Consider the following 26,988-nt stretch of genomic DNA (forward strand, 5'->3'; position numbering starts at 1 on the left):
ATTAATTTATTTTTTTTATTATTTTGTTTACCAATATGACAAAGTACGTATATGCTCAAAATCCATTTCTCTTGACATTATGCTAAATTCAGGCTGATATTGTGTTTTGTTGGATCAGAACACTCATGAATACAAAATATGAGTATACCATCATATTATCGGTGCATCTCTACCTACAACAATAAGTTAGATTAATATCAGACCACAGACAGTCAGGAAACAAAGCAAATTGCTGATAAGGAGTTAATATAAAAATCTGATTGACTTAATCACTCACTGACATCACAAGTCATAAGTTAGGTAACGTCCTCTCCATCAAGCTTGAAATTCTGGGAAATCATGATGACATTTACAGGTATTTGTATTCATAAATGGCTGCAGGGTGGTGTGGTGGTTAGCACCGCAGCCTCCCAGCCAGAAGGTCGCTGGTTTGAGCTTTGGCTTGGGGGAGGTTTGAACAAAGGCCTTTCTGTGTGGACTTTGCATGATCTCTCTGCGGTACGCTGGCTTCCTCCCACCATCCAAAGACATGCATATTAGGTTAATTGATCATTCTAAAGTCTCTTGAGGCAAGAGTGGTTATTTGTCTCTCTGTTGACCCAGGGTGTACCCTGCCTATTGCCTGCTAAAAAGCTCCGGCTTCTTCGCAGCCCTGAGTTGGACTAATTTACTGGGAAGCACAATGGAGATCACACCCTGTGGTATTGTGACATGTCACTGATACAGTCTGACCTGTTTATTTGTAGAGTGTCACCAGACGTGTATCAGCTGCACAGGCCCAGACCCTAATCAGTGCACCCAATGTGAGAAAGGACTTGTGCTAGATCCGAATACATTATTGTGCGGTGTGACAGGTGACACAGCCTGCCCTCAAAGAACTTACCTGCATGATGACCAATTCACCTGCATGGGTTGTCACCGGCACTGTCACTCTTGTGAGGGTCCAGGCAACGATGAATGCCAGACCTGCATCATCCCTCGATACCTTCACAGTAAGCATTTTCCCAACAACATTTAAGTGCATACAGTACACAATGGTGGTTCTGGGTTCATAACAGGTCATTTACATGAACTTTTATTAAACTATAAACTATTCAAACAGGTTAGTTTTTAATCTCTTTAACTGTTAAGTCTTCTGGAACAAGATAAGTTTTAGTCTTTCATTACTAATGTAGGTTTAGCTTGATATAATGAAAATGAAAATGAAATGAAAAATACTTTAATCCCCAAAGGGAAATTCAATATTGTAGTATATAATAATAATAATTAATTTGAGGAGGTCTTGTTGTAAATGAGACTCATTTGCACTTTTATTTTACAGGATCAAATCAAATCAAACTTTATTTCATATGTATTCTATAAGGACTTTAAGTACTGTTTGCAGTAAAAGCTTTCTAAACACTAAACAGTGGCTGCTAAGCTTCATATGTATATTTGAATGGCAGCAGCTGGACTCACCGATGATTGTAGTTAACAAGCTCAGTAAGTTAACAGATTTATTCTGATATAGGCTTTGAAAATAAATATTTTAATCTGAAAAATTATTGTTACAATTTAGCACTGAAACTATTTGACATGACAATGATTATAAACCAGCTAACATTTACTGACAATGGGCCAAAAGAATCAACAAAAGTCTAAAAGCACATCTATTAGGTCCCTTTGTTCTTTTTAAAAAGCACAATTATTGATGTTAGAAATAAAACATAATCATACATTTATATGACTAGCTTCAACAAAAAAAGAAACAAATAAGATATTCAGAAATTCAATATTCCAATGGTACCATGGTGTTGTGGTACATTTGTTGTGCACATGGCATTGATAATTTACTAATCTTAAACTTACATGTCATTCATGCTGAATAATGGATCAAAAGTTTTGAATGTAGTACTGATTTCAGTAACTATAATGTTTAGAACCAAATAGATAAATGAAAATGGATCAATACACACAGTAAATATGTTGAAAAAGGCAGCCATAAACAATAAATATATTTTTTGGTTGGTACACACTGATGAGAAGCAACATCATAGAAGCCTTGGGTATCTTAGGTGATAGGACGTGAGGGAAAACATTAACCAACAGAGAACTTAACCTGCACAAGAAACCCATACAGGAAAGAATCAAACTCACATTTGATTCTCATTGCATCATTTCTTGGCATTTATAATTTTCTTGGTATTTTCCAGACAGCACCTGTATGAGTGAATGTCCAGCTGGCACATACAGCACAAGGCAGGAAGCTGATGGACATGAGCTGGGATTCTGTTTGCCATGTGACCATGTCTGTTCCACTTGCATCGGAGCATCTCCCAGAGACTGTCTGACTTGTTCTGCAGGATACCTGCAGTTCTTTCAGCTCTGTGTCACTCATTGTCCTACTGGGTAAAAACTAAAACCTCATCTGTTGTGCTGCTAACACAGTCAGAATACTATGGGTCTCACGTAAATATTGTATTCAAGGATTAAACCTATTAATAATTTAATGGAATCTAAACCAATCATGTGTTTTCGACAGAAAAATTACACAACCTTTGATTATTTCTTTTTTTTTTCATTATTATTTCTACATTACTCTTCATTTTTAACTATTATTTAACTATTGAATCATATTTTTAACTTGAGACTATAAAGACTTTCATGAATATAAAATCAAAAATCTTATTAATACTAATCAATTCACACATTTCTGCAGGTATTACAGAGAGGGGTCCCACTGTCAGAAATGTGATCCATCCTGTGAGCTATGCACAGGATCAGGACCTGAGTCCTGCAGGGTCTGTCCACCTCCTCTTCTGGAGCTCCAAGGCACCAAGCTGTGTGTTGAGCATTGTCCGCATCGTTTCTATCAGCGTAACAACATCTGCAAACAGTGCCACACAAGCTGCCAGACTTGCACAGGTCCATGTGGAAAACCAGTTCCTCAGATGTTTTAATGCTTGCTCATTATATATCGTCATAATGACGCTGTATTGCTTTATTGCAGTCTAGTGTTTATCTTTCCAATATGTCAACATTGGAAATTTACTTTCAATTAACAAGTCTCTGTACGCATTTGCACTGCATGTTTATAGATTCCACGCCTCAAGGGTGTTTGACGTGTGACTGGGGCAACACTCTAAAGGACAAAGTCTGCTATCCACGTTGTGAGGAGGGGCGATACTTCTCTGAAGAGGTGCACTGAGACTCATTTACACTTTTATTTTACAGAATCAAATTAAATCGAATCAAACTTTATTTCTTGAACACTTTTCATGCCACGGGAAACACAAAGTGCTTTACAAGATAAAATCATAAGGATTAAAACAAACAGTGGATAACAAGGCATTTAAAAAAAATAAAGACACAAGCTCTTTCCACACTCACACACACTCACAAGGACAGAGCAAACAACCCCCCCCCCCCCCCCCCCCCACACACACACACACACACACACCCACATTCCCCAAAAAACATCATTCCCTGAATACAGTCTCTTTAACCGAATGCAGGTTAATAAAACAACTGAAAACATTAATTGAGAAAAATTCTGACAGAATGTAAACTTTGAATTATTTTTGTATATCTGGATGCATTCAAAGTAAAATATCTTCAGATATTTATGAGATCCCAAAGTGAAGAAGGAAAACCAGATAAAAAGAAAAAGTTTCTTTTTTTCCCCATGTATGTTCCAGCCCTCTCTTGTGGTCATGAGTGTGCTGGCCTAAAAAGTAGCAGCTGAAATTAGTTTCTTTTGGATGTCTGAGCATGGTCTTGCAATAAGATGAGAAAATGATCCATCTGGAGCAAGCTCAGAGTAGAGCTGCTCCTCTGCGTTAAAAGGAGTCAGCTGGGGTGGTTTGGGCATACCTCCTGGTAACATCCAGAATTCAGACTAAAAAAAAAAAAAAAGAAAAACTTTATTTGTCCCTGAGGCAGATCCAGAATGTATTTACTTTTGGCCTTGGAGCACCCACCACCAAACCAGAGCTGGAACTCTTCTTTGCATATCAATTAGCAATAAAGAAAACGGAGCAGGAATCAGATCAAAATGATTGACAGCAGTCATTGCTGCATGGTGTAATGAAAGCAAATGTTCGCAGACATGTTCACAACTTAATTTCAAATTCTCCCGATTCACTCGATTCAATCTTTGTTGTTCAATCTTTGTTTACTGCCACATCAAAAGATAAGCCACATATTCTGTGATTCAGTTGAATAAGTTTCTATTTTCTTCATGGAAAAGATTCTGTTACTATCCAGACAATATTTCATATCTTAGGTACTGACTCATGTCTTCTCAGAATAGTTTGAAGCTGTTTGTGTGAGGTTAATATTGTGATTTCACTGATCTTCATATTAGATGATGTTCCATTATCTTATCCAAATTTCTTTTATTTACAGACACAATTACATGTTTTTTCCTAGATAAATTGATGATTTGATATTTGAACAGATGATTCGTTATCTATAACTGAGCATATGCTTACATTAGTGTCTTGCAGTTTTCAGTAAGGAACAGATGCTTACTGAAGCATTCTTTTTACTTTTATTTGCACTGACCAGTATTATGTACGACTGTTCATTTGTAGGAAACCTGTGAGCTTTGTGACAGCTCCTGCAGGCACTGCACTGGCCCCAGATCTGACCAGTGCCTGACTTGCCACAGAGATTTTGGTCTTCATGCGGTGGAAAACCGCTGTGCCCGCTGCTGTCAGTCCGCAGAGAATTACACCAGCTGCTGCGTTTGTGACAACCGCTCAGGTAGCAATGCTGCCTTTCTGAAGAAACATAACACTTGGATGGAGCAATCTGCTAAAATAATTATTTTTTTCTATTCCAGGACTTTGTGTGGAAATCCCACAACCCAAGTCAGGAGAAAGCAAGGAGACAGACATGATCATGTCCTCCAGAGCACTCAAACACACCTCAGCTGCCTTGCCCATCGCCCTGCTACTGGCAGCAGGTTTGGCATTGGCTGTGTTTGCTTTAATTAAGGCTCATGCCAGGAAGAGGCTTTGCTGGAACCAGAACTATGAGAAGCTAAATGGCAGCACTAGCATCAACATGCCCCATGGTGTGCCTGAACCTGACAGCGGAGATGAGGTGGATGTTGTCTACACCAGTAAGGGTGGGTCTGTATACCGACGCTACAGCTTCATCCACGAACAGGACACAGATGCAGATGAGTCTGTGGATGAAAACACCTGTCTCAGCAGTCAGTCTTAAGTTCAGCCACAGCAGAATGTACAGAAACTAAATGTATTTTTGATGTTTAGTTTCAGGACTGACAGAAAATTTAAAGGAAATTAGGTAATATTAAGAACTGTTGTGGTTCTTGGATTTAGTGTCCTTTTAAGTTGAATTGTATTTTTTTTTTTTATTCTACAAAGTGCCTGTATCTACATAATACACACCATTAGATAAGTATATGACCTAGACTAAACATACTACATCTATTTGTGTAAAATGTACCGGTATGTATATTCTAACTTGGAATTAAAAAGATAAATGTTAAACTATATTTAACACAAAGTAAAATCTGCATGATTAGTTGAAAATAGTTATTTGGTTAATGGAAAGCAGAAAATAACTCTCATGAATGTTTCCTCTGTTTGATAATTACATTTAATAACAGCAAAAATAAAATAGCACTCATCTTTAAACATCACCAGGATATAAATTTATCAGATCCTGCTAAGGAGAACAAGCTGACCCGACGACCGTGCTGACACGCCTCCGTTTTACACACCTCCTCAGGTGAATGATCTGCTCTCTTTAAAAAGTGAAGCAATGCAACCTCTTACTCAAACAGTAAACTGCAGTCAAGACCAGGTGGCCTGCGCTGTTCTCACTTCAAACTGGGAAATGACTTCCGCAAAGTTCATCCGGAGGCAGACGTTGGTGATTACCATCTTTCTTATCCTAGCAGTGTACCTATCTTTTGTTTTTTGGGAAACTCATTATAAAAGACAATCATTCTCAGATTTTAAAATACCGAAGCAGTTTTGGACTGACCTGCCTGGCTGTCTGGCTGTCATCAGTGGAGATGTACAATACAAGAGAACTGAATTAGAGGTGCTTCTTGCATCCAGGAGGAAGCCAACTCTCTTATCTGAGGAGTTCTACATTAATGCAACAAAGGACTGTCCAGCTTACATCAGAGAGAGAAGTTTCATTACAGAGCCTCTTAGTGAGGAGGAGAGGAATTTTCCTATTGCATACTCCATGGTCATTCACGAGAAGATTGGGATGTTTGAGCGACTCCTTCGAGCCGTTTATGCTCCTCAGAATATCTACTGCATCCACGTGGACCAAAAATCCTCTCCAGAATTTCAGAGGGCTGTGAAGGGGATCGCTTCCTGCTTTCCCAATGTATTCATAGCTAGTAAACTAGAAAGAGTCATATACGCCTCATGGTCCAGAGTACAGGCAGATCTGAACTGCATGAAGGACCTGCTGAGCTCTCATGTTGACTGGAAGTATTTGCTTAATACCTGTGGGACAGACTTCCCCATCAAAACAAACAGAGAGATGATGGTGGCACTGAAAGCCCTCAATGGAAAAAACAGCATGGAAACTGAAGCTACCAACGACTATAAGAAAATCCGCTGGCAGTATCATTACAATGTCACAGACAGCATCATCCAGACAAACATCAGGAAGACTCCTCCACCCATCAACTCCCCCATGTACTCAGGAAACGCCTACATTGTTGTCAAAAGGGCCTTTGTAGAGCATGTGATTAAACACAAAGACATTCAGACTTTTCTAGAGTGGGAGAAGGACACATACAGCCCTGATGAGCATTTGTGGGCTACGCTGCAGAGGATGCCCTCCGTTCCTGGGTCACTGCCTGCTAATGAGAAGTACGATGTGTCAGACATGCTGGCTTTCGCTCGTCTGGTGAAGTGGTCTTATTTAGAGGGAGATGTGCGAAAAGGAGCCCCATACAGCCATTGCACAGGGGACCACAGAAGGGCCGTCTGTGTGTATGGAACTGGTGACCTACCATGGCTCCTAGAACAGCACCACCTCTTCGCAAACAAGTTTGATCCTGAGATTGACGATGTTGCAATCAGGTGTCTTGAGTCAGTTCTACGTTTTAAAGCTTTAGGCCATAACCCCTTGTCAAAATATTTAGATACTCTGTAAAACTTGTACTGCTACTTCTTCACAGGTGAATATTTTGGGAACCAATTCAGTTATAATCCTCTGCAGTGTATCAGAAATAGTCAAGACATATATTATGTACTGTAATTGTTTTGTCTTAATGGAAAAGATCTGGTTTAATGTGATTTGAACTGTGAATGATCTACTTGTTCATACTAAGATCTGTGCAACTTTCACTATAGTAAAAAAAACAGACACACACACACACAAAAAAGAAACGTACAAGCTGTGTGGATCCGTGGCTTTACTTAGGAGTGATGGCAAGCGCTTCACCTTTGATTCAGACTTTCCAAAATGTTGACCCACAATCTTCAGGCAAATGCAAGTGAGACAAGAAAATAAAGCTTTATTTTCTCCAGGCAGGAACTGCACCAGAGAACATCAGCAGTGAACAGTGAAAATGGTGCCATCAAGACTTGCTATTAATTGCCACTTAGTGGATCAGAGACCTAAAATGTAGTTTAAAATCAGACCATAAAAAATATATTAATTTATCTCCATCCACACCATTTGAATATAAATATATATATATTTAAACGTAATAAAGCAAAACATGCATTGACCATTTGTAACAGCGTGCATTAAATAAAGTGTAGATACAACAGTAACTAAGGTACACCAATGAGCCAAGTTTGACATGATATTCAGGAGTAAATAAAAAGGATTAAAAACATTTCAGACAGCATGTGGACAAAATACTGTAGATTAAGCTGTTTGGCAAAAAGATACAGCAAAAGGTTTGACCATGCAACAGGCAGCATAGTTTCAAGAAGGCACTTTCCAGATGCAACCCTCTCCAGTCACATGGGCCCACATTAATAGAAGAGCATTTGTAGTTCTAAACTTTTGACATCATTTTCTTCCAAGTCTTGCAGTGCGAGCGTGTCACTCTGGAACAGCAGCAGCCGCAACCTCCACTTTGCCATGCATGTCCTGGTCGATCCTGGAGACAGATTTGTTGGTTATGAGACATTTGTGCAACTGAGAATGGCGTAAAAACACACTGGTAGGATCAAAGACAGATTGACACACTATGCTGGGCAACTTACACGTATGTTATCACATCCTGTAATGTAACCAGTACCTACATCATTTTTTTTTTTCTTGTGGGACAATATTTCTGTGCATTTAAACATTTTAAATTTACAAAAATTTGTAAATATCCGCCAACACCAACCTACACTCCAACCCCCCAAATAACTGTATATGAACTGGCGTTGAGTTTATCCGTACTTGTAACCATAACCTCTAAAGTCTTGCTTGGTATAAATATTAGCACCACCAGTGTAATTATAATATTCCTATGTTTCTTTAAAATGTACTAATTAATTTAAAATGCACAGCATAAGTCCACTAAACTATCTGTACAGTCAGCCTTCATTACAATTTAGTTACATGCTGCATACCATGAGGGTGATATTTAGTCATTTGTGTTAAAAATTAGAGCTGGGTGTTGCTACAAATTCCCTAAATCAACTAGATTTACAGCTGCCAGATTTTAGATTTTATATCAATTTATTTACAGATATCTATGTAATAACACCAATTTCTCTTGAATATATAAAGACACTGATAGAAAACTATTTTTATTAAATGGCATATTTACATGGCCATAAAAAATCATCGGATATCTGGGAGTTATTGTGACTAATGATCTGGTATCACATGTCTACATGTACAGCTGAAATATGATATTCAAAAGATCCTAGTATACGTTTACTCATCCATTATCAGCTTTTTTTTTTGTAGAATATGTTGTGAAGTCCCTTTATGTTATTTTCAAAACATTTGGTGTTTGATTAAAATAGCAGCACTCAAGTTCTTAGTATTAGCTGCTATTGTGAGTGGTAAAAAGCTGCTAATTTGTTTACCGGTGACTGTTATCCAATAGTGAATGAAAAACATTCAAAATGGATCATTATCTCACAGAAACAAGCCAATTTTGGGCAAAAGGGTGCCTTGACACAGCTGTGAACATTATCCACAAAAACCACCTATCCTCACCCACCCTATCCAACCTGGTCTATAGAAAATAATTACAATGAAAGAAAAAAAAATAAAGAAAAGAATCTCCCAGTTTTATTAGTCAGGCTTGGAATAATTTCATTTTAAGTTATTCAAAGTTAATCAATTCAATTTAATTTTAATCCAGCTTCACAAAAAAAAAAAATCCTTTTTCTTTTTGTGAATTTTACAACGTTATCTGCTTGTACAGCTTTAGTCAGTTTGTTTTGCAAATTTGTAGATGAACTCATAATCACACACACCTTATTATGGAAATCATTCTGGCATAACCTGACAATGCCACAGAGAAACTCCTCTGCAGCCCTGCGGGTCCTCTACAATGTCATGATTATTAGACTTTTCTAATGAACCACTAATTAATCCCCTCAGCAACAGCACATTCATTACTTATCAGTAATGGACAGTATATCTGTGTGCGCACAAGAAAGGCTGACAAAAGTCTCTTGCAATAGCTAAAAATCAGTAGGGAGTGCAGTGAATCATGCAAAGAGCTGCGAGAGTGAACAAGCTGGGTGTTGAGTGAGGGCAAGCTACTGAGGAAAACCCTGTGAGGACATGGTTAATGCACAGCAATGCAACTAAACACCGCAGTGATGAGGACAAGCACTTTCCTTGTAAGTTTTACTGCACTCAATGAAAGAAAAAAAAAAAAAGGGAAAAACTTGCCAAATATCAACCACATTAAACTCTAAACCAGGAAATGTGCCGGTAAGTGGAACATCAAGCTCCAGCCTTCACAGAATCAGCTTCAACTAAACTATTTAAGCATGTTGACAAGCAGTATCACTGAGAAGGAAAACTTTCCCTCCACAAATGAAATCTGTAGGTTTAATCAGTGCAAAGAGCTTTGCATCAAATGTACAGATGGCTCTTTTCACTTTGGGATACTAATAGATTGTCAATGTTACAGAACTGGCTCAGACAAGAAATCTAGTTTGGTTAAAGCAACCACCAAGCCACCTATTATTGTTAAGCCAATGGCTAGTCAGGGTGTTTTACTTTGAAAAGGATTTTCCAAATCAGCTGAAAAAAATGAGATGTGGAGTTTTTGTGGAGGACAGTTGTCAATTTTACCCAGAAACTGCCAGAAAATTCTCAAACACTAAATATACATCGTTACACATAATCTATATAAATGAATGAATAAAGAAATAGGTGTCTTAGTGCATTTTCTGTAAGCGACTTGATCATTTCATTGTTAGTTTTATATGATGCAAAAGATGCGGAGACTGACCCTTAGTGAAAGTGCAAGTACCTTTTATGGCTTTTCCTATTTTTTTCGGCGTCAAACCTTAAGAGGGGGCAGGGAGACTGGTTTAAGCAGAGAAAAATACACAGCCAACAGCAACCACAAATCTAAACGAGCAGAACATTTACTGGGTTTCACTGGGTCAGGTTGAGTTTTGTGCAGTTTTTTTTTTTTTTTTTTTTTTTTAAACTCCAGTGACGACAAAGAATCTGCCATGTTAAGCCACAAAGAAAAAAAGACAAGATGATTCATTTTGCAGCATGACTTCAATAGTTACGCTCAGAAGTAAAGGCTAAAGGTATAAAAATAAATGTATCTCTAAACAGTTAAGATGAAGACTTCTATATTAAATTACTTTCAATAATGTTGACAGTTATCTATACAGAGTATTTTAATGTTAATGACCTGTAATATTTGCACTTGCCATCTGAACCCGGTTTGCATTGTATAGTTGTTAAGCATGACAATAATGATAAAGGGCTACTCTACAGATGCACCCATGACACAGAAGAAAAGTTGCCATTGGAGTCTGCAAACCTCTTTAAATTTCAGAGTCTGATTATTAAACTTGGTTTACAATATTTTTTTCCAAATACAGCAGTGCCAAGATATTTATCAGGAATTCATAGCCCTCTATGAACTTCGAGGACATAGAAAAAGAAATGATAATAAGTGAGTAAAAACAACATTGTCTGTGTTTAGAAATACTAAGTGAGTGTTTTAGAGATCAGATAAATTTATTTTTTCCATTAAAATTTCTTGGCCAAAGAACATCCATCTTGCTTTGCTGACCTAAAAGCCCATAATGTAGTTATGCTAAATTATCATGAATTTACTTCTTTTAAAGTATTGGCTGTTTTAAAGTGCAAAAAGTTTCCCTTTCTTTGGCAAATGTTGCACAGCATTTAGCCCATTCCTCTAAACTGAGTGATCTGTCTGCCACCTACTGGAGGTGAGACACTGACTGTTCCATAAAGGTGTTAACATGTTAACATACTTACTGTTTGATACAATCTGGAATTGATACATACTCCATTGGAACAAGTTCGGCAAGGTCTGTCAAGCTGTACACATACTTGATTTTCTGACTAAATTTGGAGCTGCAAAAAGAAAGAGTTAAGAATATTACCTAAAACATCTTGCCTTATTTCAGTGTCTTTAGTGTTATACATACCTTATGAAAGGTTTTGTGATTGTCAGCAGGGTGCGAATAAACCAAGAAGGATGAACAATTATTAAAGACTTCAAGTTCTTCCGTAACCTGCACAAAAAGTAAGCCAACATAAGGTCATCCATTTGACATAAACCAAACAGAATCTAGGTTTCGACCACTAGAGACTCACCTCCTATCGATCTGCTGATAACACTTTCTGAGCCAGCCGACAGTTGGCATCCTTTTCCGAGAAGTTGCCCCATTTAAATACACAATCATATAGTTCTCAGCCACCAAGAGCTCCAGTGTGCCAATGACGTACCTGCAACACACATCCTTTTCTTAGTGATGACTCTAAAATCCATGTTTCAAAGCTCAAATCACTTCCAAACAGACACTTACTTAAATAAATTGTCCATGATGTATCTGTAATTTGGTTGACTGCTCTCAGGCATGAAGCACACAGCAAACACAATTATGGCATTCAAACCATCTCCATAGTAACCTGGGATTAAAGAAAACATTTTACAAAATACACACATACATAGACTTAGACACACAAATACAGACAGATTGATATTAGGGTGGGACTTTGATGTGTTTCTTATCATTAATTAACAGAAAAATTAATGCATTAAAAAATAAGCGCATTTAATGGCAAAATATTTGTCAGTGCACACTTTCCAAGTAAACCTATTTCACTGATGCAAGCTGTAAACTTCTGCTAAAAACTTAGCACTTCGGAGATATGTTTAGCCATTTTTCAAACCCCTCTAGTGACTAACGAAAAAGTGACTATCGACAGGTCTACAGACTTTTTCTGGTGTTATTGAAGTCTTTTGGTGAGTAAAGGGAAAGCATGTATCTTTAATTCTCTTCCATGAACAGAAACAGCTGCTGTGTAAGCCCCTCAGCCATCCAAAAGATCCTACAGGAAGCTTGGTTCTCACACGGCATCCAGTTTTACGCTCCAGTCAGAGCAGGAGGTGATCACCTCAGCTCTGTGACCAGACTGAAGCCACAACAGTCTGGCTTACTCTCAGATATCAATGTCTATTAAAGAAGACTGTGGATGAAAACATTTTAAAAAGTGAAAAGTGCTGTAACATGTTGTAGACTGGAGTAGTTAGTTAAATTACTAAAAATTACATTAATTTTAGGTCTGTTCAGTGGATATTTTCTCTTTTTTCTCCTACTGTTTTGAACAGAATTAAGTTAAATATATTTTTTTCAGGCATTAATAGAGTCTGAACTTACAATATTAACATCTGCCTCTATTATTTGGTTTAGTCATTTATCAAAATACATTCAAATTTAAAAAATGTTTTGTTTGGGGGGGCAAATATTTTTGTGCAACTAAAATGCAATTATATTGCCATTAAACACCCATCATACATAAGATATATGATGGATAAATAACATTCATCTTGTGTAGAAAAATCTCAGATAGTGAAAATCAATGGACAAACCTCCATGACTGATAACTCTCTTGTAAGGCTCAATGGCCTTCATATCCACTCTGTGATCCTGATCTCCAATATGAAACACCCTCCAGCGTCGACCTTCATCCCTCTCCTCTGCAGCTGAATATTCCTGAACTGTCTCCACACCTTTTTGCAGTAGTTCTGTAGTTTTTGGCTTGGGAAGATCATCTGATGGAAAAGGAGCATTTTTAAGTCAACAACTTGAACACAGCACTGCTTGGAGATGGGACCCAAATTATAGATTTTGATTAAATACAACATTGAAGCTTGAAAAAAAAAAAATCACTCAGTTGTTTATATTTTAACTTATTAATCATCAGAACCTGACAATGCATTCATTTAAATCTTCTTTATATTGACATCATGCTTCCACTGATTTACCACAAACAATCACATTCATCTTTTACAGACGTTTAAGAATAAACAAGAATTTCCATGGAGTGAAAAAACAAGAAAGCAACTCTGCTTTGTCAGAGTATACTGCAAGAAAATGAGTCAAAGAAAGATTTATTTTCATCGCAAGACACCATTCCCGAGATCCCCAAGTACTTCTGTGCATCTTTTTCATAACTAAAAGGTGCATGAAGAACAAAAGAGTTATGACATCAAGCAAAAAATTTGAATAATCATGTAGAAAAAAAAGCATGCAACAAGGAGATTCAGAGTAAGTTTAACAGTAGAACTCGATCAAACTAACTTATGAATATTTTCCTATGACAAGCACGCTTGTATAAAATATTAAATGAATATAGTAATCTGACTTTTTCTTCTTTAAGAATGTCTAATTTTCATATCTTTTTAAGAAATGGCAATGTTTATATGAAACTCTTTTCCAAATCAGCAGTTTTTTGTTGTTTTTTTTTAAAAAGGAAACTAAAAAAGACTAAATATTGGATAAAAGACTAAATATTCCTTTTCCTCCCAACTGTTTAGCGTAATTGCAACAAAAGTCATTACATTACAGGGGTCAAATGTTTTCTGACACAGCTTTATTCAGTTTCCCACAGTTTCTAAATTATGGGCACTGAATAACTACAACACTAACAGCACAAACAAAAAAAAAAGGCTAATTTCTGTTACTAAAACCAATTTTAGGATGCTGAGCTGGACTGTCGTCTAGAAAAAAGAAAACATTTGAAAGCAAGAACAACTTTACACAAGCAAAATATGAGGTGAAATTGTAAGGAAGTGTAACGTGAGGAAAACAATGTCTGAAGAACAAAAATTACAATTGGCATGAAAGGGGTTGATTGACTTGTGGCTTGCAGGGGAAACAAAAAATGGGGCTGTCCAAGAGGCCTTACCACAGGGAAGTGAGAAACCTGTTGCTGGCTTGTAGCCTGTTCCCTGGCAGACAAGGGAAACAATTCTTCCAAGTGAAAAAGAGGAAGGCAGCAGAGCGGAAACACACACACACACACACACACACACACACAAAAAAACCACATTTTAAACATACTTGAGGCACTAAACTGCAGCAGCAAACCTGTCAAATTTAGGAAAGAAAATGCCCATGTGGACAAAGACCAGGAAATAAAAGAGCAGCCTGCAACTCCTCTAAAGACTGACCACTACATTCATTGCATGCCCTCTCATAAATGCATTCAGTGTGAACATTTCTCAGTACTTACCCTTATTGTCATCTTTATATAGTATAATCTCTGCACAGTGTTTAATCTCTTTATTAATAAAACTTGCTAAAACAAACAGTTGAAAGATTAAGCCTTAGTGCTAAAGCCAAGCAAGACACAAATCCCTTACCTTCCCATTCAAACTCATTGCTGTCAGAGGGTGTGTCCATGTCATCCAGATCCACCTCTGTACTTTCCTCCAGCTCATCAGAGAGAACAGAACCTTCACTGCGATCAAGTGTGAGACTAATCTCAGGAGCAGCAAGTTTTTTCTTCATCCTCTTGCCTTGGTTCAGAGCATAGTCTAGGATAGATGGCAAATCACGCAGTTATTCTGAAGTTGTTGAAAGAAATTGTGTTTATTTGGAGATAAAAGGGTTTGTCAAATCAAATATGATGCTTCAGTAATCTCATACACAAATCAAATGCTGCTTTTGTGTTTTCATTCAACTTTCGATCAGCCCACTGAAAACACTACCTGGGAAGACCTAAACTAATGACTCCATCTCAGACTAAGTTATTAATTTTCTCAGTTGGGCCAAACTTTAAAAATGTGCCAACATGGATAACTATTAATACCAATGCTTCTTCTGATCTATGTTCCTGCTAATTTTAAGATTAGACAGAAATAAATTATAGTATTCTTTAATAAACTTTCCAATACAAGCAGTGATTTACAGTGTACCAATGTGCAACTAATGTACTGATTTACCAGGGTCTCCCTCCTCAGATGTTCCAGCAAAAAGATCATCGTCAAGCTCCTCTTCTTCTGGGAGGGGTCTAATGTTTGATCAGAGAGTAATGTTGCCTTTAGTATGTGTATTCATGAATGTTTAGAAACACAGACATGTGTTAATGAAGCTACAACGTTATGTGTGATGCAGTACCGTGGAAAATCCTCATCCTGCCACTCCTCCTTAAGTTCAACTCCTTCCATTCTCAAACGGGCTTCGGTTGTAGCTACGGACTCTTGCCGCTCTAGGCTGAGGGAAGAAAAACAGGATTTGATATTTCACAGATAACAATTTTAAACCGTTAAAAAAAAAAAAAAAAAAATCTTTTTATACTTCAGATAAATAAACATCAGGAACAGAGTGGTACAAATTGTGTGCAAAGTCAAAACACATGATTAGTTATCTTTCACTGGCGCGTTGTACAAGCGTCTGGGGTAACGTTGAAGATCAACTGATCTGCTAAAATGTCAGGGAAATATTTGTTTTGAGTTAAACTGCAAATCATTTCAGTCCTTAAAGCTGGGGTAGGCAATTTTGCTCAGAGACATTTTTTCTTTTTATTCTGGGTGAAGTGGTTCCTCATTCTGATAGTCTATACATTTAGTATTCATGAACAATAAGAAATACAGTTAAATCCCTCAGTTTACTGTAAATCTGTAAACACTGACCAATCAAAACATTCAGACTGAAATTTAGTTGTTCTTTTCTTATATTTTCATAAACTTCTTCTCCCAGCTCGCCTTCTCCCCCTCCTGCAGCACACACTTGATAGCCACACCCTGCATATAAATAGCATGTTAGGATGAAAATACAAAGTAGTGAAGAAGAAACTTGGAAGGTAAACATGGCTGAGAAAATGCAGGAAGGATTTTCCCGACCCGGCTCGTTTTTTTTATTATTTTTTTTATGCCTTCTCTCGCTAAACAACGGAGAAAGAGAAAATCATTGGTGGAAAAAGCTGTGAATAAAAAAGCCTTGGATGACACAAGGAGCAAAACCAAAGGGGGAGGAGCCAAAACAGGGTGCCACTTTTAAATCTAGCTAGCTCCCCAACATTACCTACCCCAGCTTTAAAAGCTGGTACTGAGAGGTGTTTTCTATTGCGTTTTATCATGTTTTCTTTGGGGACAAGGTAGACCACCTGCTGTGGTTTTACAGATAAAACATTTGATGAAGGCCATTCCCAAATGGTTCTCTGTAGACTTAAAAAAAACAAAAAACAAACTAGATTCACTGAAACCTTTAACTGTGCCATGAACCACTGATGACATTAGACATAAATCAAGGCTTCTGCTATTCTTTTGCAATGTATATCCTCATAGTCTGGAAATTCAAGTAAGTGTACTTATTAATTAATTAAATTGATTTAATTATACAGCTCACCAGACTTTGTCAACATATTATTTATATGTACTGATGCACATGGTGCATTACAACTTTCTTCCATTTAGCCAACAGCAGGCTACACTGACAGTCCCAATGAACGTTTAATAGGTTATGTATAATTCATATCATCACTGCAAACATATTCTAAACTGTGACCTGATTCTTTAAGCATGTGTAACAAAATTTAATATGAGATACCACAGCCACAATATCTGTGTACCAGCTGACAGATGCTGAGTGCTGTCAAGCATTATACAGATCACACTGAGCAAAACTCATTCCCATGTTCAAGAATCCCAAGAGTTCCAGCTTGTAGCTGGACTTATAATCAGGTTGCTGGCTTCTAGCTTACAAGCTTAGTTTATAAAGCACAAGACTACTAACTAATGCTGACCATGGTATCTGTATCGCTGCTACACAGAGCTCCTTTTGATGCACTAATCCACAACTGTATTTGTGCTTTCACACACAGACATTTTGAGGTTTTTGTATACATTTCATAACAAATCAGTTTGTCTTCTTACACAGAGTGCTAATCCCCGCATAGCATTAGAAATACAACTACAACAGGAATGTGGTTTCCTGGAAAGGAATAACTGCGATCTAAGTGCCCCGACTAAATAAATGGAATTAGCTAAATTAAGAAGTCAATCAGAAAAGACTAGTGAAATTAAATGGAAAATAATTAATCCTACAGGGAAATTGGGGATGTTCTAGTAGGCTAACTCTGTGCTTCATCGCAAGTGGCATGATGATGCAGATCAAATAGATAATCTTTCAAAGATGTCTAACTTCATTTTTTTATTGTTGTTTTCCTGCATCATAATTTTTGCAAAATCTTTTAAATACAGTGTTTGTGTGACATGATTTCCATCTTCATTATGCTTTCCTGTATTTGAGCCATCTTCCTATCTTCATCATGATGTGTTTTAGGATTCATGATGAAATTTGACCCCTTATAGCAGTTTAGAGCAAAGTACAAACTGCTCCAAGACTGAATGAAAGCAGCTGAGTTATTGCAGCATGCTTCTGTTTAACATCAATAGAAGACTAATTTTATCTGTTTCACCTTGTCTTGTGCGTTAGTATAGATGTATTCATCCATCTTCAAGTTTAATTTAGCCTCCTGCCAATAAAATAACTGGTTATTCTATAGAGAAGCACAATTCATAGTATCCAGCCAACATGCCCACAGCACACGTGTGTGCATCTTCTGAAGAAAGGGTATCCTGATTTCTAGCAATTTTACAGCTGCAATTATGTACAGTGTTGTAAAGGTCAACTGACTGATTTGATAGAGTTGAACAGAGTTAAATAATGGACCACTTTTGACTGTAGCAGGGCAAGTGTAGACATCTAATGTTATTCAGACTGAGGAACATACATGAGAAACCTGTAGGTTTGCAGACTAATGGTTGTTTGGGAAACAGGTTATGTTGAAAAGAAAATGGAGATGGAAGGTGTCTTTGTTTTCTATTTATTTATTTTTATGCCATTTACTTCTTTCAGTAGGGGCAAAAATCTGATAAACCAAACAGAAATATGAGCATCACTGGAATAATTGTACTGCTGCAGTGCTAACCTGCTGAATACCATTTAAAATGTTTAAGTTTCATCAAACTCCCATTTTTGGTAAAGGTTAATCTAGATGGACAGAACAGGGAGAAAAAAAGAATTTGTTCCAAATCTACAGTACCAGAGCAATTCAGTTTACATCTTATAAGCCTTATAAAAGCAAATAAGTAAATCAAAGGGTGTGTCTGTGTGTGTTGTATGTACCCGTGTGATATGTGTCCATATTGGTCTAATGTATTGAAATGTGGTAGTGAAACCAGTGTGAAACCAAATGAAGGCAAGACTAAAACAATAGCTTGGATCCCCTCAGCATGTTGGGTTCTTATTCCTGACTGGTTCTTATTGCAGACTGGTCCCTTTTTGTTATGGTCTTGTTATCTAAAAACATTGTTTACTTGGAAGAAAAGCTGAACGTTTTTTTTTGTTTGTTTTTTTTTAAATCCAGACAACAGGGAAAAACTCAGACAGCAATATTTTAGACAAAAATAAACTAAACAGACACTAATCTCTTGTAAAGAGACCATGATTCCTCCATAACTTTACTTTGAGTAACTGTTTACTGCCATTTTTTTAATTACTTCAGTTGTCTTTTATTGGCATATAAAGACAAAAACTTATGCCCATGATTACATAGCTTTTCCACTAGTAAAAAAAAAAAAAAAAAAAAAAAGAAGAAAGGTTAATACCACCTTTTTGCTTTTAATTGCAGGGGTTTTTACTTTAAGCAGAAGTAACAAGTTAAGGAAGCTGAAACGGCTCTGCTTGTTGGCAATCATGCTGAAAAGTATGCGGCTTGTCAAACAACTTTTAAAAGATCCAGTGCGCTTAAAGGCGTAAAGACACTTGTAGCTAGAATGCTACCTGGTGCTTGTTGATTAGTGGGAAATGGGATTAATACAAGAAAAATATTAAACTATAACCTTGTTAATGATTTCAAGTAATCAACATAAACAATAAAGACTAAAAACACATACCTCCCGATAGGTCCAGGTGGCGAGCGAGGTTGTGGGAGGCTGGCAGGGGTAGAGCTTCCTTCTCCTGGCGGCTTCTGCACATTGTCTGGGGTTGTCCCTTGAGCCACACTTCTTGTTTTGGTTGGACTTTCTTCAAATGCCTCTTCGCCATTTTCGACAGTAGAAGCTGTGCTAAACTGCAATTCGTTTAAGTCCTCGTCATCCCCTTCTCCCGACACTCCGGAAGATGAAGGACTAGAAGTCTGTCTGTTTTCCAAGGCTTCGTGATTCCTGCTGGGTGTGACAAAATCTTCGCTGCTATTGTTCAAATTCATTTCACCTACACCCTTCAACACCGCTTCAGTCCCTATCACATCCGATGCCATTACTTTATTTTCCGTTCGCCCTGTTGCTGGAGTGAATCAGTGACAGAGCCCCCTTTTAAAAAGTGGTCAGCTGGTTTCCTAAATTGATCAGCTAGCTGAATTGGACAACTGCTTCTGAAGTTTGAAGCTAGTTGGACTAGCGGCGCTCGTCTGCAGCACTCCTAGCCGAGCGCCGTGTTGCTAACACCTAGCTATGCTACCTAACAGCATATCAGAATAACCGAAAAGTGTCAAATATCACACAGGGTGCTCAGGTTTAGTCACCTTTTCTAAATGTGTCACAGCGTGAAGTCGGTATTCCAAAAGTGCGCTAGATCTGCACATGTAATGGTGCGCAGTGAACTTATCAGTTTCCTTCCTTCCTCCCTTCAACTCACAGCACACTCCTCTCCTGCGGACGTAACAAATGTTTGTCACGCTAGCTGTAGGGCTACAGCAGGCTAATTTACCCAGTAGCCATGGCTAATGGCAAATTATGTTCACTTCCTTGTGAAAGTCTGTGAAATAGTTAAAAATGACACGACGTGACGTGCGCTGTCTCATTGATCTAAATATAAAGTCAATTAAACTTTTTTAAGCCCCTGCCATCACTCGCCACAAAAGATAGTTTGTGACCATAGACGGTTTATGAAAAACACTTGTCTTTAGGCACAAATATATGACAGTGACCCCCACGGCCCCACCACTCCCTTAAGACTCTAGCAAAATAAATAAATAAAAAAGAAAGAAAGAAAAAAAGATGCAAAACAATATGTTTACACAGATATAATTTGGGGCTGGTGTGTGTCTCCTTTTTATCTTACTTTCTTCTGTTTAATTAAATGGTCGGGTTTTTTTTTTTTTTTTTTTAATCTATCCAAGCTTTGGTTGTTTTTGTCTCTCACTGCTCATCTACAACAATTTTGCACTCCTTTATACAATATTTCCTGCTTATTTAGTCTCATGTAATTTATTCTATTTATTTTTTTATACGTTTGTTTTTTATTTCCCCTTTGACATGAGTTCAAGTGGCGTTGTGTTATTGGTTGTTTACTTTGTAACAGATTTGTTAAACTTACAAGGTATTTTGTGGGCTAATTTGACTGATGTGTCACTTTGCTGAAATCTTTTATTGTCTTTTTTTTCTTTTTTTTGCAGAATTCTTCAGGCTATATGCTTCTCGGATAAAGTAAGTGAGAGGTGTTCACCTAAGCCAGGGCACCTGGCACCAGATGTAATGTAATGTGATTTTTGTATCATATTAATTTGTATCATATATAGAATTAATTCCCTGAAATTGCCAAAATTAAAGTCAAAATCCTCTAATCACACACCTATATAATAAGATTGTGTTGATTTAACAACAGGCAGAAGAGCTGCGTAGCTGCGGTATTGCTGTGACTTATAGAGATCCCATAAAACAAAAGTTAAATCTACTTTTTGTGTTTATGGATCAGGTATTATTGTCCAGGAACATAAACATTTGAAAAATATAAAACACTGACAATGAATTCTGAACTAAGGGCAGTTTTATTTTATGTTTGTTGCTTTAAGTTACACGGTTTTGACAATATTTTCCACAACAGAGTAGGCTACCACACATGAGTAGAACTAATTAACATAATAATAAGGCTATATACATATTTTGTACTGTTCAAACCAGTTTAAATTTATAAGCAGGGAATTAATGTTGTTCTAAATCTGCAATCCTGGGTTGTGAAACAAATCAATATTTCAGATGGTTCAAGATCCTTTCATTAATTCAAAGTCTAAATAAATATGCATTTCCTGTAGCTTAATAATAATGCTAGTAAATGTTCTTGATTGTGCTTTTTTCATAATGAAATTTTTTATATTTGATTTGGAATCAGCGGCACTGATCAGTTTAGTAAGTTTTATTTTTGCCTGGAGTGATCAACCTTTATCACTAGGTGGAGGCAAAAGCCCACTTAAATGCTGGCATGTTTTGGAACACCTCTAATAAAGTGTTTCTGTCCTAGTCCTCAAGTTCCCCGCTTGTCATACACATGTTCCTACTCCAACACACCTAATTCACAATAATGAACCTCCTCATCTAGTTCTTTGCAAGCCTGTTAATGAGCCATTCATTTAATTTAGGTGTGTTAAAGTAGGGTTATGTCTAAAACATGCAGGGCAGTAGTACTTGAGGACCAAGACTGAGAAACACTGCTCTGTTAATTATATGCCTGTGAAACCAAAAAAGTAAGTTGTGTTTTTTGAGAAATCTGCAGGTGTTACAGCATTTACATAAACCAGATTTGATTTACATTTCCTGTTTTGTCATATTGCTCCCATGTTTCCTTAATGATTTAGAAACACTTGCTTTAATTTGACTTTCAATTTAATTTCTCCTAATGACAAGGTTACACACATCCTTTATGTGTGGTTATTTTATTAAGTATTTGTTATGAATTTCATCAACTGTATTTTAGCAAATGGCAGCAAATGCACTATAGATTGTTATCTGGGGACAATTCAAAGGGCCTTTTATTTTCATACCTCAGTAAGGAAAGAAAAGCAAATACATCTAATATAGTGTGGTATGAAAATAGTAATGAGCCAGGCAAATGCTTTCCAGATAATTCAGGGTAATTTCTAATTAACACATTGCTATTTACTCTGCTGGATCATTAGGCCTCATCACAAAGGGATAATCCAGGTGAATTGAGAGTTTATGCTATCCTTCCACTTTCCATCATGGTGCTGGATGCTAATGAGTCATGTTGAAATTGTCTCACAAATTAGGAAAGTATTGCCTCTTGTGCCAAGAAATTTCTTTTCAACAAGGTTATATGATCAGCATAAACAACAACAACAGTTCAAATGTTTTATCTGAAAGACGGATATGGGAAAAGGTGTAATTTTCTAAAAAAAAAAAAAAAAAGGAAAAGGAAAAAGAAAATCAGTTGAAGAGAAATTACAAAGTCATGTTTTGTTGTGTTGGAGTGTCCTGTTCTTTATAATAACTTAATCAAGACAAACAAGTGTTATTGCATACACAGAGGGACCGCAGTACTCCTGAAGTCAATTCCAACGACAAAAACTACAGCATCATTATCTGATTGAGGATGCATCTGGACAATTTTTCCTTTTAAAAATATCTTGAGCCGACCCCTCATTTCATCAGAAAAAGAGGGTTGCGTTATAGGATCAGAAACACATGCTGCATCTAATATGCGAAGCAGAGTCATTAAGAAGGTCTTTCAACCAATTTCCATAAATGGGGTAGCGGGAAGTATTTAGGCTACCCGAAGTATATCACTAATGAGAAAAGACAAAAAGGATTCATGTGCATGTTTTATGCAATCTCTTTTTGGGTGTAGATGAATAATTATTTATGATTGCAAAGCCTAAAAGGGAGGCAAGAAGATAGCGACTGCAAAGAGACTGGTGAAAAATTTAAAGAGGAAGTTAAATGAATATTTAAGGGAAGATGAAATATTTAATGGAAACAAATGAGCAAAACATTTAAAACAGCATGATAAATAGTAGTGAGTACCATTAAATTGGCTCTGATAATTTGTGCTAGATGCTGCAGTAGCCGCAAGGTCTTGCTCATACTTGTAATGGTGTGAATTGAGGACTCCAACCATTGTTTTCACCATGCCAGTCATAAAATGAGGACACAGAGTCTGTAACCCAAAGCTAACCTCCTATCTGAGAAATATTAGCCTTTGATTCAGTGTAGTTTGTATTGATGCCACAAGGCAGAAACAATTCATGTTTTATTGACCCTCTTCACACTGAGGTTCGGATTGTAAAGAAAAAACATAATGACATCAATTCAGAACCAGATTGCAGATAATTTCTCAAGAGACATTTTGAAAAAGGGAGTTATCATAACATTAGTGTTCTCTGAAACTCACATGTACAGTTCATTTGGTGAATTTTCACCTTCTAGTGACAAAAGAAAAAAAAAAACTGGAGTGTCTACCAATACACATTCATTTGTTTTCCAAATGCGAAAATAATTAAATCAGCAAACAAATAATTATTCAAGTCAATGAGAACAATTATCTCAAAGACGCCTCTGAGACTTGGATGTGCATACTGAATTGATTAATTATCTTGGTGAAGATAATTGAGTGGAGCTAGATTTTTTTTTTGACTGAACATTTTCCTGCCTATACCTTTCTGATCCAGTACCTCATGTGATAGATATGACAGTGAACACTTTGGTGAGAGTTTTTAGATATAAATGAATAAATACAAACTGCAACAAAGTTCCTGCATCCTGAGGCAGTTTCTAAAAATGTCCATGAGCAGAAATAAAGCGATATCTCTTAATCAAACTAAATGAACTTTGGGTTTAACAGCATATTTTAATCCTCATTAATCTGCTTATCAGATTTATGACACAGGTAGCAACATTCTGACCAGTTCTCATTGGTTCAAGTTCAACTTTGCCATCACTGCTATGTCATGCCCTTACTAACCTGTGAGCAGACTATTACTTACTTCTGAGTCAGACAGAGATCATTACCTCTGTGAATGATGGCAAGGCAGCCAGAGCCCAGCAGCTTTATTTCCCAGCTCAGCTCGGCGGACACAAGCCATCACATCCTGTTAACAATTCCATGGCTCCACCATAAAGATAAGCGCTCTCAATCAGGCCTGTCTGTCTCAATCGCCACCGAGGGACCGTAAGTCATCACAGCCCGGGAACGGAGTGTGACTGACACCATTTAGATGATTCAGCCAGATTCACTGGGCTGTTTATTTCCTCTGTGGACCAATGTTTTTTGATTATGGGAGTTTATTAAATATTTATTTTTTGATATCCGCATATTCATGTTAATGTAATCAGTCTTTTTACTCTGAGCAAATATTGGGTAATTTCATGTGGAATCCAACCAAGATGAATGAAGTCAAAGGCTTTGACATTTTAATCAGAGTGAAGCCATTGTCACTGTCAAACCACATGAAGGTCATCTCAGTTGCTAAGAGTCAGCTTGCCGTAACATTTAATCTGTACATCCTAATAATTCATTTACATGTAAGATCTGGTTGATATTTTATGTATAAGCACACATTCAATTCAAGGCCTTTTATTCTATTAACCTGTCTTGTCTTTATTAGATCCTTTCTAAGATAATTCCCATATGGCTTAGCCTTTGATAAATATGCTTTTAGGTCTACCTAATTAATGCATTCCGCTGTGATTTTCTTCACTTGTCACCCACTCTTTAACCTCATAGCGAAGGAACAGACTTTTCCTACTCAAATTAAAGGTCCTCTGAGACGCTGTACATGTGCAAGCTAATGATGTATTGAGCTGCACAACCTGACATCTTATCTTGAGGGCCTCGTTGAAACATTTTTCAGTAAAAATGAATTGCATGACCTCACTATTATGCAGTGTGGATATATTCCAAGCAAACATGTATTATTTTATTGTGCCAGAATTGAGTGATAATTCTGACTGCTTCTCAGTTTGATGATCCCACAAGGGTCTTAATAGAAGTTTGGTTTGGTTTTTATTACACATGTATTTATTTTGGGAGTAGATTATCACTGTTGTTGACGCATATAATGCATACTGCCAAATTAGTTTAGTATTTGATGATTTGTACCAAAAAAATGGAGACTAAAATGTCTGAAATGTTTTATCTGGCTGCACAGGATGTCTTTACAATTAACCAAATATTAACATATTGATGTTGAGATTCTTGTGGGCACAGATCAACAAAGCAGAGGCATGCTGTTGAGGCAGCATTTCTGAGGAGACACAAGAGAATATATCTATTATACAGATTAATTAATGCAATTCAGCATTTTACTAAATGTACCACTCAATATTACCTTTTTCAGGCAACATAGATACATTTTTCAGCCCTGTGTCCATGGAAACATCCTTATAAATGCTTAGCCTTCTCCATCATAAAATCTGCTTGTTAATATGAATTGAGCTCCTGTGAGCACAACAGGACATTATGGTATAATATTGTATTGTATTGTATTGTATTGTATTCTATTATATTCTATTCTACAGTTATTTAGCAGACACTTTTCTCCAAAGTGACAAGCATATTTATGATAAGCATATTTATCAGTGCATATACCATATTAATGGAGTTTGAGTTATGTAGTTAATGCTGAAAAAACGTTGCCACCATGTTAACCAGATAGTATGGATTTAAACATTTACTATTAATTTCCTAATCTGTTGCTATTTTAACATGTCCCATGGTGCTAGACGCTAAAGCAGATTGCATGAAGTCTATCCAGGACAAGCTAGAAACATACTGTGCAGTAAGAATGCAGAATAAAGTATACAATAGATAAATGGGAACTTGTTTAACTGTCAAGTTATGCAGCAGAAACTTCATGACGGACAACATTGTTTGTTTCCTGCAGGTCACACAAAATAATAGTCATAAAAATAAAACACAAGTTTGGTAAGTGTACCATTTATTCCTGGTATTTACTATGACAGATATTTTTTATTGGATGCTCTCAGATACTTTTTACCACTCTGAGACCATTCAGCTAAGGATATGAGATATGGTTATACAATTTTCCTGTTCTGATATTTCAGCTAGTTACTTCAAGTTTGCCTTATGGGGGTGTAAATTTGTAGAATTAGTGAATCACATTACCACCCCATGAGTACAAACATGAGTATAGACATCTCGTGATATACACAGCTTTTCTGTTTACATTCTGTAAAAACTAAGCAAATAAAAATGTTTTAGAATAAATCTGTAGTATTTCTTTGGTAATGCTATGTTATTTTGCACTGAATGTACGAAAATAACACTTACATTTTAATGCTTGATAAAATTGTAGGCAAAGTAAATTAACTTTGGCCAGAGTTAGTAGTTAATTTGATATCCTATACATCAAAATAGCACTGTTGAAAATACAGTAAGAATGAATTTGCCATGCAATGAAATTCACTCAGGACAGTTGCTTTAAATGCCCTAATTCTGACTTATTCAACAAGGAGTTGCAATATTGTTGAGGCAAAATAAAAATTTGACAAAATAAAGTACATATCAAACAATGCTTAGTACATGCATTGTCAAAATGCCAACAAAATCTCAAAGCCAAAGATTGATCAATCCATCAGCCAAACACAAAACTCTTTGAAGCTCAATTTTAATTTTGCCTGTCAGAAAATCCTACAACTATCTGTCATCACACACATCTTTCATCCAGTGAGTGATGAGTGAAACCAAAACTTATAATTACTCTTTCTGTCTCTGTTTTACAATAAATGTTTAAGCTACCATCCACACAAAACAATAAACATTG

At 36.7% G+C, this 26,988-nt stretch overlaps 2 protein-coding genes across 5 annotated transcripts; one reads left to right on the forward strand and one right to left on the reverse strand.

Moving 5' to 3' along the window:
• Positions 1 to 6,210: 6,210 nt before the first annotated feature.
• On the forward strand, positions 6,211 to 7,137 carry gcnt3 (glucosaminyl (N-acetyl) transferase 3, mucin type; the record flags this gene model as incomplete). Its single annotated transcript, XM_079257572.1, has 1 exon — positions 6,211 to 7,137. The coding sequence occupies one exon, from the start codon at positions 6,211 to 6,213 to the stop codon at positions 7,135 to 7,137; it is 927 nt and encodes a 308-aa protein (XP_079113698.1).
• Positions 7,138 to 7,484: 347 nt separating this feature from the next.
• bnip2 (BCL2 interacting protein 2) lies at positions 7,485 to 20,112 on the reverse strand (the record flags this gene model as incomplete). 4 transcript variants are annotated; one of them, XM_079252664.1, is made up of 11 exons in its annotated part: positions 19,367 to 20,112; positions 15,585 to 15,680; positions 15,410 to 15,477; positions 14,828 to 15,001; positions 13,052 to 13,234; positions 11,985 to 12,087; positions 11,773 to 11,904; positions 11,604 to 11,690; positions 11,431 to 11,529; positions 10,436 to 10,471; positions 7,485 to 8,098 (listed from the first exon to the last, which is right to left on the reverse strand). In XM_079252664.1, the coding sequence occupies exons 1-11, from the start codon at positions 19,729 to 19,731 to the stop codon at positions 8,041 to 8,043; spliced, it is 1,401 nt and encodes a 466-aa protein (XP_079108790.1). In that variant the 5' UTR covers positions 19,732 to 20,112. The 4 variants fall into 4 exon arrangements, with proteins under 4 accessions (XP_079108790.1, XP_079108792.1, XP_079108791.1 ...); XM_079252666.1 differs by having other exon boundaries at positions 10,415 to 10,471; XM_079252665.1 differs by lacking the exon at positions 10,436 to 10,471.
• Positions 20,113 to 26,988: the final 6,876 nt, after the last annotated feature.

The sequence above is a fragment of the Telmatherina bonti genome, assembly GCF_933228915.1.
Source record: "Telmatherina bonti genome assembly, chromosome: 2".
In the NCBI taxonomy this organism is placed as follows: domain Eukaryota; kingdom Metazoa; phylum Chordata; class Actinopteri; order Atheriniformes; family Telmatherinidae; genus Telmatherina; species Telmatherina bonti.